At 41.0% G+C, this 12,042-nt stretch overlaps 1 protein-coding gene across 1 annotated transcript in view; it reads right to left on the bottom strand.

The window, feature by feature from the left end:
- The window catches only part of SLC16A10 (solute carrier family 16 member 10), a 101,536-nt gene extending 90,093 nt beyond the window's left edge, over nucleotides 1-11,443 (bottom strand). Inside the window, exon 1 of the mRNA XM_074368480.1 lies at nucleotides 10,895-11,443. Within this exon, the coding sequence (XP_074224581.1) occupies nucleotides 10,895-11,231 (337 nt within the window). The 5' untranslated portion in view covers nucleotides 11,232-11,443. The remainder of the gene's footprint in view (nucleotides 1-10,894) is intronic.
- Nucleotides 11,444-12,042: the final 599 nt, after the last annotated feature.

A 12,042-nucleotide genomic window follows, 5' to 3' on the forward strand; every position in this document is an offset into this window, starting at 1 on the left:
ATGCTTAGTTCAATCTCCAGCACCTCCATTCAAATAAAACAAATATATAAAACCTAATTACCTCCCCCCAAAATAAAAAAAATCCCATTGGCAATTATCAAATTAACAAATATTAATAAAAATAAAAGCTAACATTGGTAGGTTTCTCAGGAAGCCAGTATATTGCTGGTGCCCAGTAAAATGACTCAAGTTCTATAAAGAACAATCTGGCAATGTATGACACGTGTTATAAAGTTGTTCATTCCCTTTGAACTGGTAATCTCACTTTTGGACATATACCCCAAGGAAGCAATCCAAAAGGGGAAAAAATATAATTTGTTCAAAGATGCATACAGATACGCCATTTACATTGCATAACACGGCCTATGATTCAAAGACCCAGCACAGGAGGCCTGGCTGAGTAATCCAGGGTAGGTCAGCATGGCTGCTGAACACTGCACATATTGAAAACAGAAGCAGGTACATTATGTGATATGTGAAAAACATACCTAAAATTCTGTTCATTGAGAAACAGAAAAACAAAATATTCACAAATAAACCTACAATTTCTTATTTCCAATTCTGAAATCCTCAACCCAAAGTTTTTTGTAAGATGGTATCAATACTCACTTGGAAGCAAAACAGGATCTGAGCTGCCATGCGGCTATTTATGGTTTCTGATTGCTCTGAATAGCCATACATTTTATGGCAGAAACATCAGTGTATTTGATTACAGGGTGCTGCCTCAGACTCACTGGGAATGTGAGGTATTAATATAGGTGTATGAATCAGGTTACTTTTTAAAAATCCCAAAACACAAATGGCCCCAAGAGTTTCAGATAACGGACTGTGACTCTGTACTGATGACATCAGTTATAAATTTAAAGTAAAAGAGGGGCATGAGGAGTATAGCTTAGTGGTAGAGCACATGTTTGGCATGCACAAAGTCCTGGGTTAATCCCCAGTGCTTCTGTTAAAAGGCAAAATAAAAAATAATAATAAAATTAAAATAAGTTAAAAAAAATCACAAAAAAAATTTTAAAGGAGAGGAGGGTATAGCTCAAGTGGTAGAGCACACTCTTAGTGTACACAAGGTCCTAGGTTCAATCTCCAGTACCTCCTCCAAAAATAAATAAGTATACCCAATTACCCCCCAAAAATAAATGAATAAATAAAACTTTTTAAAAATAAAGTAAAAGAGTTAAAGTTTGATATTCCTTGGATTTGCTGAAAAGTGTTCAAAAGGAGTGTATTCTCTCAGAAAGGCTCCTTATAATGCTAACATCTTCAGGAGTGTATGAAAAAGACAAACCAAATCCCAAACCAATAAAACTGAACTTCTCTCTTTTTACTTAGATTCAAGAAGATTTCACAGCATTTCTGGAGAACAGTCAGTCTTCTGTCCTACTGAGCATCATTTAAAGACACAAGTTTATTAAAAGAAATGATAAATGCTCATGTTTTATGAAGAACACTAATCTAAAATTTAAGCCATGTAAAAGCATTACTTTAAATCTTTTAGTTTAAATGAACATTTAATATGTAAACATTTTTTTACTAGGCAAAGTTTTTTCCCCCCTGGTGGCAACAAAATGTGTCTTTGAGATTTTTTTATTTCTGGTGGCCAGCAGCAAAATGTGGGAAAACATTCTATTTGCCTTTGCCCCCATACAAGGGGCCTGTGTACCAGAAACACACAAGTACTATCAAACAAGAGGATTTTCGATTATGAATTATCACTCTGGATTTAATGTTTCCCATACAATTATGCATACAAACACAAATACTCATCTATTATCTCTTCTGACCTAGCTCCTCTATCATCCTTTACCCCCAAAAAGAGAAATATCAACAAGAAGTTAATGGGCAGTGTCTGGCTAGGGCTCAGGTGTGATTGGCATTGTATGATCTCACTTTTAACGACTGTCCATCTGATATTATGTAGCTCCATTTTCATCCAAAACAAAATGTGGCCAAATAATCTGATCTTATTTAAAATCAGGTCCCTTTACCAGTTCCAGCCTGTTCTATAATTAACATTTTTTCTCTGAGGAGACAAAATATAACACCTACAACAAAAACTCCATACATCTATCATTTATTCCTACAAAACTGCTTATTCTTAGGACAAGTTTACTATTATAGTCATTAAAGTTAATATTTCTAATGCTAATGGTTAATTATTTTTAATATTAATATTTTGCTATTATAAAAGTAACACTTGTTCAACATAGAAAAATTAGAAGCTACAGATAAACCAACAGAAAGCAAGAAATCCAAAAACCCGGCACTGGGAGGTAACTTTGGAGTTGGGGACATTGCTGTTAAAGGTCAAGTGCTGCATTACTATAGGACAACCACAACTTTCTGCCCCTATTTGTGCTAAAACATCAATTAACTTTGTGGAATGTCACTGTTTAAACAACCATGGACAAATGTGAATCCTCTGAAATGCTGCCATTTGAAATTGGAACATGAAGTCAAAACTAATAAAAAGGATAATTAAGCAAGATGAAAAGGTTTTTACTACTAAAAACAGTCAGCAGACTAACCCACCTGACTTGGCATTCATACCTACCTACCCAGAAAAGTCAATAAATATCCCCACTTAATGAGTAGTGGGTGGTTTTCTTCTACTTTCATAAAACCGGGTTTTGGATCCAATCTAAGTTCGTCACAAGACTAAATTTTGATTTTCAGATCACATACAGAACTCTCTTGATGCAATTTACTCTTTAGCAAAAACAAAAAACTATTAATAGCTGAACTACAGACCAATGCACCTTTCCCTGACTTTTATCCACTAATTTAACCAGGGTCTTTCACTTAGACTTAACCATCTAATGATAGAAAAGCATACCCTGAATTGAATGTAAAACTTCAGTCAGTGATTCTCAAGTCGGAAGACTGGAGGAGGAAGGCCCCAGAGAGGCACGTTCAGTTTTAAAAAGCATATTCAATATTATAATTTTGTATTTTAAAAAAACAAACAAAAAAAAGAATCCTAATCACTTCCATAATACCACTAAAAGTAAAGTGACAAAATCTTAGCTAGTGGGTAAATACAGACACATCGCTTTATCTTCTGGTTATTGGGGAATCTCACTCAAAAGGTAAACTACCCTTGAAGGTGTGTATCACAGTGTCCAAGCACAGCAAGATTTTTATGTTTATCAAGAGGGAACAAAGGGGGTTAGAAACACTGCTTTGGTTCATGAATATTATTTCAAATTTTTATTTCATGTGTACCCCGTAATTAAAAACTACTGAAACGAAAAAAGACTTCCAACTTGGGAATAAGGCAAGTCATCTTCACAGTTCCTTAGCTGTAGTTCCTGTGTGTAAGGCGGGGAGTTACTTTTGCTGTTAATGAAGAAAACTTATTAGCACATTTGGACCACGGTTGACTAAAAGCACTACTTTTCTCCACCATTCCAGTCCCAGAGGTGGAGGGTGGCTCTGTGTGGCGCTTCCCTGCAGCTCCCAGGAGGGGTGGAGTTGGCCCTTCTCAATCACTGCCAACAAAAACACCCACGGTTCCTACGTGGGTGGCTCCAGATGAGGCCAGGGCACAGAGCTGTGGTGCGCTCTCTTTGAGCGGAGTTTGGGGTTTTGTTTGTTTTTGTTAAGGTTTGTTTGTTTCACTTGAATATGAGATCAAATCCCTAGTTGAGCTGTGATAACTCTAAATGGAATTTGATTCCAAAAACAACTTCAGAGGATTTCTGATAACTTGGGTAGGAGACACCATTAAGGTTCTAGGCAACATACAGGTAAGTACAGAGAAAATTGTTTCAAGGCGGGGAAAAAGGCAGGGTTCTACAATTCAAGACAACTTTAACATATGGATAAAATTACACCCAGCTAAAAAGACGCTTTTTAATTCAACTTAATGGATGTAAATATTGATATCATGTGCCCCAACCCTAAAAATGTGCACGTCACAGCTTCATTATCTAAAAATGGAGGTAATGACACACCACAGGACTACTCTAAAAAATAAAAAGAAGTAATGTATGTGAAAGCTCTTTCTTTATGGTAAAGGACTATGCAAATTATCGCCTAAATATGAGTCATCTTAAAAGTGTCTTTCACAGAATGCTAGATTAGAATAGGCTGAAATTAGGTTCTCTGTCTTCCATTCTCAGCTTAATTCATAATCCATCTGAATTCTTGCTACCCCCAAAACATTCCATGTGCACATATGCATCAAAAATATAACAATGTAAAATAAACAACAATGTCCTACTGTATAGCACAAGGAACTGTATTTAATATCCTGTAATAAACCATAATGGAAAACAATATGAAAAGAATATACATATAAAAGAATATACATATGTACACATATATATGTATAACTGAATCACTTTGCTCTACACCGGAAACTAACACATTGTAAATCAACTATACTTCAATTTAAAAAAAGGTAACAACAGTTGCATAAAAGCACTGTTTACCCCACAGCCATGATAAAAGGGAATAAAATGGCTAACCATTTCGTCAGAATCTTCTAAGGACCAACAACCACACTGAAGAGAGGAGTGGCACACATAGAGGCACAGAGGCAGAAGACAGCAGGACCGGTTTAGGAAAGTGCAAGACCTTCAGGCAGGCTGGAGCGTAAGAGCCAGAACAGAGAGAGAGGTGAGAAGCAAGGCGAGAGGGTGAGAAGGCTCGAATGCCTTCATAGGAGTTGGACATATTTCTAGAACTAATGGGTTATCACTGATGGCTTTTACACAGAAAAATGATATGGTCTAATGTTTCAGAAAAATCACTTACGTGTATAACCGAGGACAGGCAGACCAGTTAATAGGTTAAGACAATAACTGAAGCCAAAAGTAATGAAGGCATGAATTAAGGCACAGCACTAAAGGAAAAGAAGGATTGACGGATGATGCATTAAGGAGGTAAACCCAAAAGGACTCCGTCTGACTTAACAAAGTAGGAAGGGAAAGGGGGGAAATAAGAAATTAAGGTGGATTCCAGGTTTCTGACCTGAGTAGCCAGAGGTGCTATGTATGCACTGAGAATTCAGAAAGAAGGCTACACCCGTCCACAGGTGGGCTGTTGGTTTTGGTGGTAGATGAAGACTATATGGGGTGGCTAAAAAATGAGTTCATTTTAGGTTGAGTATGATGCACCTATGCATCCAAATGGACCTGTCCAGAAAGTTAGTATGGGACTTGAATACAAAGAAGAGTATTTGGAAATAACAACCCCAAGAAAGTGGCTGGAGCCACTGGCATGTGAGACAGGCAGGAAAGGCAGGAAAAGTGATGCAAGTACCTGGCCTGCGACTAAGCCTCCAGGAACTGCAACATGGGTTCAACAGGGACCCATATAAAACGACTCAGCAGATCACACCCAGAGCACCCAGAACACTTTCTTCTAGAAGCCATCTCAAAACCTCTCCCTGAAATAACTCGCTAGGCTTTTGTCTTGGGTAGATTTGGTTCCTTTAGCAGTTAGTTTTATTGATAAAAATCCCACAATAAAGCACCATAGGAACACTCACATTGTTGTAGTTAATCAGAACTCACTATACTCTATTTACACTCTTCAGTCTTGCTCTGAATTCAGACACATTCTGGAAATGGAATATGAAATGCTCACACCATGCTAATTTCTTTATTATCCCAAAATCCTGGAAGCATTTTTGTGGTTTAAGGGCTTATTTTAGCAGCAGTTTAGATGAATCATGTGGAATATAAGGTTGGATATTTTAAGACAGAGGAGAATGAAGGAAATTCAGGCATCCTAACAGCTGTCAAAAGTGAGTTCTCTTAGCTTAGCAACCTCGCTCTGAGTGCAAATAACAGGTATTTTTCTAATAGTGAAAGATGTACAGTGTGGGACCATGAGCCAGATCATTTGTTCACTGTAACCATCTCGACAAAGCACCACTACTAAAAACTTTTCTATGATACAGGAATGGTTAGTTACACAGGGAGCTTTCCCCACCAAAAATAAAGCCCTCAGCATAAAAGCCAGACATACCAGTTCAAGCTCTGAACTACAGTCAAAACCTCCTGTAAGTTCAGGTGCAGCATACAACTGCAGTATGAAAATAACAGCAGACTATCAGTCTGTAGATGCAAAACTTTAAAAAAAAAAAATCTTCAGGAATAATTATCTGACTTAAAGTTTCAGAGGTGCCAGGAAGACTATACTGAGAGGTGCTGCAAGATGCATTCATCCCTAAATGCTACTGTAAATTCTACTTTGTGATTGTAACTGTCTAAAGAGCAATCTGCCTCCATACAGGAATGGCAGGGTTGCATTAAAGATTGTAACCAAAGAGCCTCCCTTTTGGAACCTTTTTTGATAGCCCACTTTCCTTTAAAACTATTTAACTTTTAATACCTTGATTTGTAACATTTGAAATATTACCTTGATTGGAAATATCCAAGAAAGGAACATAATGTGCAGTGTTTCCAAAACTTATTTAACCACAGGCCCCTACTTTAAAGAAAGGCTATTAAAGAACACATTTTGGGAAGCAGAGGTCTTTGTGACCAAGACTTTGGACCATAAAGACATGCTTTCTTCAGAAGAATATTATTAATGATCCTAAATACTGATTCTGAAGACATATTTGTTTTAAATAGTTATTTTTTAAATGTCAATATGCCATTACAATTTTTTTTCTTTTTCCAGGAAGAAAGCAGATAAGTAAACAAGATTAATACCCTAGTAAGATCCCAGAGAGTGTCCATGGCACTTCATCAGGAAGCTAAAAGAAACCTAGGAACTAAAACAGATTATCCAACAACCAGCAAAGTGAAAGCAAAGCTGCAATGTCTAAGGGAAAACAATATTCCACTTAATCTATAGTATCTGTTTAAGTTTTCCCAAAAGTGTCTGATTTCCCCCCACCCAGGCAAGAAGGATGCACATGTGAACAGATGCAAACTGATCTGAAAAGAGACAGCTCAAGCTCAGCTTGCTCCCTCTGATGGACCTTACTAACAGCAGTACGGGCAAGGCATGTCTCCCAGTGCCATGTCATCTGCGGCCAGGATAATATAACGGAGCTGTGATGCACTCAACATTTTTCATTGGTTCTACTGCTTAAGTTGGAGTTCAGCTTGCTTCCTCTTTCCAAAGTCTTAATTTCATAGTGAGATTTATTACCACAGAGAAAGAGGCCATCAAATGCCTTTCCCAGCCTCCACCATTCGCTGGAATTTCCTTTTTAGAGTCCTAGTATATTGCAAAGGGAAGTATTCTATCTGTTTACTTATTTGCACCCCACAGCAGATCAAAAGCTCCTTGGAAACAGCTGACCTTGTCTCTCTCAGTTACCACCTCCAGTGGCCAGCACAGAGGGTATCTAAACATTCATAGAATGAACGAGGAGTAACGTTGAGTAAACTCACTTATATCTTAGTGTGAAAGAACTTCTTCAGGCCCTTTCCTGAGAAATTTTGGGTGGATCATTAGTTACATAAAGAGAAGTAAGACTGAGGAATACTCCTCTGCAGTTCTGCCTGGAAATAACTGTTCTGCTGCAGATCAGTCTAAAGGAGCCTGGTTCTTCAAAGCAAACTCCAAACTTTTGCTTGAATGCCCTATGAAATGATCTTGTTTCTCCATGAACATCTTCAAAGATCTATTTCAATGAATATTAACAATTGGCAATTGTTTACTGACAGCAAAATAAGACCAATAAGCAGGGACCCTAATCTTTTAGACTTCTTTTCTAACCTCAGAATTATTGGTATAGCATTCAATCAATTGCTAACACTTGAGTTAATCAAACATAAAGAACATTGGATTAGCAGAATGTTATCTAGCCCATGCAATACGATCAACCAAAAACCTAGCTTCTGGACTCAGATAAACCTGAGGTTGAACCCTGGCTCCACTGCTTAATCTCTATAAGCCTGAGTTTCCACATCTGAAAAGAAAGATTAAATAAAGCCTATCTCATGAAGTTGCGGTTAGGTTTAAACAGGAATGAATGTAAAGTGCTTGGCACTGGGCCTGGCACATAGGAAGTTCTCAAGAAATGTGAACCACCATTTGGAAGTCTAGGCTCCCCTTCCACCACCACCTCCCTGTGTGTCCCTGGGCTACTCACTATGAAGAAGCTAATGAACACATGGAGACAATTAACTGTCCTCTAATACCCAGATTCTCAAACATGAATAAGATAATAGAAAATGACCAAAACTTTGAAAATAAAAGCCTTAAACAATTCCCAATTAAAAAACAAAACAAAACAATTCGCGATATTCCTTGCATTGTACTTGAAGCTTGCATATGTTTGATTACGGATGACTCAGCATTACAATATCAAAATTTGAAAAGTATGAACAGTCCAACTCCAAAGCAGGTATTCTCCAATACTTCAATGTCTGTTGTAGAGGATGTAGTTTATGTGAAACACCTGTGTGTGAGACAGCAAAAGAGTGGGGAGAGAGGAAAGGAGGGGGAAGAAGGGAGAAAGGAAGGGAGGAAGGGAAGGATAGAGGGAGGGAGAAACAGAAAGCAGTGGAGGAGAGCGAGAAATCTCAACATTAACTGGCTTTAAAGACTATCCTATCACCATTTTTTCACAGGTGAGGTTAAATCTGTTTTCTTCCTCAAAGCTTAAAATTTATCTGCTGTACATGTTTCACATATCGACTGTTGTTCAGGCTGTTGTTCCATCCAGCTGCTGTGTTACACATGGTCACTACAAGTGCACAGGGCCCCTTTGCAGGAATTAGATAACGGGCACGCAGAGTGCAGGCTGGTTTTCAGTCACCATTTACCTGAGTTGTGCATCTTTGTGCAAGGGCACAACTATACATGGCAGTCACGCAGACAAGCACAAAGATCTTCAATGTTTAACTGGCACACCTGTATAGTTGTTTATATGATACACACCCACACATATATAAATATGACTGAAAGCTGCAAAGGATTTAACTGAGTAAATGGAGAAAGATATTCAAAGCTGAAAATATGTTTAGAGTTTTCAAAAAGCTCAAGAGAGGAGGTCCCTGTGGCCTCCCTTGCCCTGCAGCTACCCAGAATTGGGATATTGTAATCAATGGGAATTTGGGGGACAGGAGGAAGGCAGAGGCATCCACACTGCAAAACTCTGACCCCTGGCAAAGTTATAGTCTCTCTCTAGCAGTTGCTCACTCTCTCTCTCTCAAAAAACGTTATGAAGGAAGGAGAGAAAAAAAAAGAAAGAAAGAAAAGAAAACCTCCATAGACACCGATGAACCTACTCACCTGAGTTTGCCAAACCAGTGGTAAACAAGACTGTTCTATCTTGGAGTTTTGACTACATTAAAATCTGTAATCCTGGGCAAGAATATTCTAAATGCACAAAATTATTTTTGTTCACTACTGCATATGCATATCTATCCTGCTAAACTTCACAATGCCTGTCTTCCAAGGAAATACATGGTATTACATTTTGAACACTTCTGTACCTAGCCCTGTGACCTGCATAACACAACAGCTTCAAGAGCTATTTAAGGAACAGAAATTCCAGGTTAAATATGGTACCTGATTCACTTCAGCAAGGAGACAATATAAGAATATGCATGGCAGCACTGTCTATAGTAAATCTAGAAGTAATCTAAATGTTTACTAAAGGAAGAATGCATAAAGTATAATATATTCTTACAACAGAGAATGGAGTTAAAATGCAAAGAATTTATGTTATCAGCTCAAATTGAGGTACTAAGGGGATAAAGTCACAAACATAATGCAGAAGAGAAGAAAAGCAAGTTGCACAATATACATATAATAAATACTATTTATACCTAAGGCTTTAAAACTCTCAACCTTACCGCTCCCTTAGAATTTGTTATGACAGTCTTGCATATACCTTGTATGCACACTAAAAAACCTAAGGAAAAATTCACTCGTAAAAAACTTGAAAATCAAAGTTTAAAAAAAAAAAAAGACTATTTTATAAAGTTCCCCAAACGGTAGGGAGGGAGCCTGATTTAGTATTGGAAATCATTTATCCCTTTAAGACATAAGATGTGTGTTCCATCTCCATTCTGGGCTCACTAAGATGCATTATTTCACCAAGCTTCACTTTTCTCACCTAAATGGGGTGGACAATGCCTGCCTTGCAGGATGAGGTGAAATAACGTATATAAAAAAGTCATGCAGAAGGTCTTGTTTTTTGCCTAATCAGTCAAGAGATCAGGTAATGGCCCTCTACAGGGGAAAAAAAATGTTGAGTCTGCACCTTTTTCATCTAGTTTGGTATATGGTTAATTATGACCAAAAAAAAAAACACACAACAGGAAAGGGCAACCCTTCACCTTGCTCTTCCCAGATCCTGATCTGGCTGCCTCCTATGTTTCCTATATCTCGCAGGGTGAGACCCTCACTCCACTCCCCACCCCCCTCAAAAAACCCACGAAACTGTGGCTGCTGCAGGGCTCCCTTCGGAACTCCCCGTGACCTTGGAATACGTCTCTTTCATCTTGCCAAACCTGCCTCCCCCCAGTATATACAACCCTCTGCAGCGCCGGGGACAGATGAACAAAAACCCAACCGTCATGGTCACGAAAGAGACCGTAAAAATGACAGAGCGTGTAATTGGGTTCAGAAGGTTCCGTTTGTTTTCAAAAATCAAGACAAAGTCTACCGTAGACTCTTAGCACCTATTCTGCAGAGAGGAAAGCAGGAAAATGTAGGCAAATAAGTTTTCCGACTTCCTTCCAAATCCAGTCGCTACATAAGGATTCAATACAAAGACAGGCGCACCAAGGCCCCGGGAGCTGCAAGCTCCTTTTGCCATTGGACAGACCCACCCCTCACACCCTCCAGCACACACTGGAGCCACCGAGGCGCAAGCCGCGGCGCCAACGCGCACTCCACACGCGGGATGCGCTGGGGTCCTCGCGCTCGCCCCCCGGGGCTGCCGGCAGCCGGTGCTGCTCCTCACCTGTCTTGAAGACCATTTTGTCATCGTCCTTGGACCCGAAGGTCTTCAGCATAGACACGAAGAGCACCCCGCAGGCGTTCTGGATGCCGAATACCGACCCGTTGCACCACATGGCCGCCAGCATCACGAGCCAGCCCCAGCCGCCCTCAGGGGGTTCGGGGGGCTCGGCGCCCGCCGGCCCCGCCAGCTCTACTTCCACCTTCTCGGCCGCCGTCGCCTCGGGGCTGTCCGAGGGTCCCAGGCCGGGCAGCGGAGCGGCCCCAAGGGGCGCCGGGCCGGGCGGCTGCGCCTCGCTCGTCCCCCGCGCGGCGGCGGGATCCTCCTGGGAGGGCACCATGGCCCGAGGCGGCCCCCTCGGGCGCCGGGGGAGCGCGAGGGGCGTGAGTTCCCCGCCTGCTGGCGGAGGAGCCGCCGAGCGGGGCAGGCGGGCTAGCGAGGCCGAAGTGAGGGCGGTGGAGCCCCTGGCGGGCTGGCGGGCGACGCAAAGATAGGACTTCGGCTTCCCAGTCACGCACCCGGACTGAGCAGGCGGCCGGGCAGCCAGCTCTTAAAGACGCCCCCGGCCCCGCCGCCTGGGGGCGTGGCCGGTGGCAGGACCTGCCCCGGAATCTCCAGATGATTGGGCTTCGGAAGAGCGCAGGGGGCCCGCCCCCCGCCCGCGGCGTGCGGACCCAGGTGACGGATTTTACGCGCGCGCCTGCAGCGGGCCGCCTCCTACGCAGTGGGGGTCACAGTTGTGTAGGTCACCGGGCCTCAAGGTGTTAACGGACAGGGAGCGTGTCCTAGGTGCAGACTAGGTGGTCATCAGGACCGCAGTAGGGGGCCTTCTTTAACCTCAGCTCACTGACACAGCGTCACAGCCAAACTAACATTGTCTCTGGTTTGGTTTGGTTTGGTTTGGTTTTTGGCATTCACCTCTTATTACTGATTATAATATATAAGGTAGGTTGTGCCACCTGCTTACTTAAAAAGGAAGTTGGAAAGATCAGAGGCCTTATTTAATTACTTCATTTCTCCTGAATTCATACACAGTTTCCTATGAGTATCTGGCATATTGAAGAGGCTCATTTTGCACCGAAGTCTTCAAATAACATTTTTGACAGCTAGAAAACATTTCTTTTAAACTATAGCACAGTTGTTTGCACTTG

Source organism: Camelus bactrianus, chromosome 8 (assembly GCF_048773025.1).
Source record: "Camelus bactrianus isolate YW-2024 breed Bactrian camel chromosome 8, ASM4877302v1, whole genome shotgun sequence".
NCBI lineage: Eukaryota > Metazoa > Chordata > Mammalia > Artiodactyla > Camelidae > Camelus > Camelus bactrianus.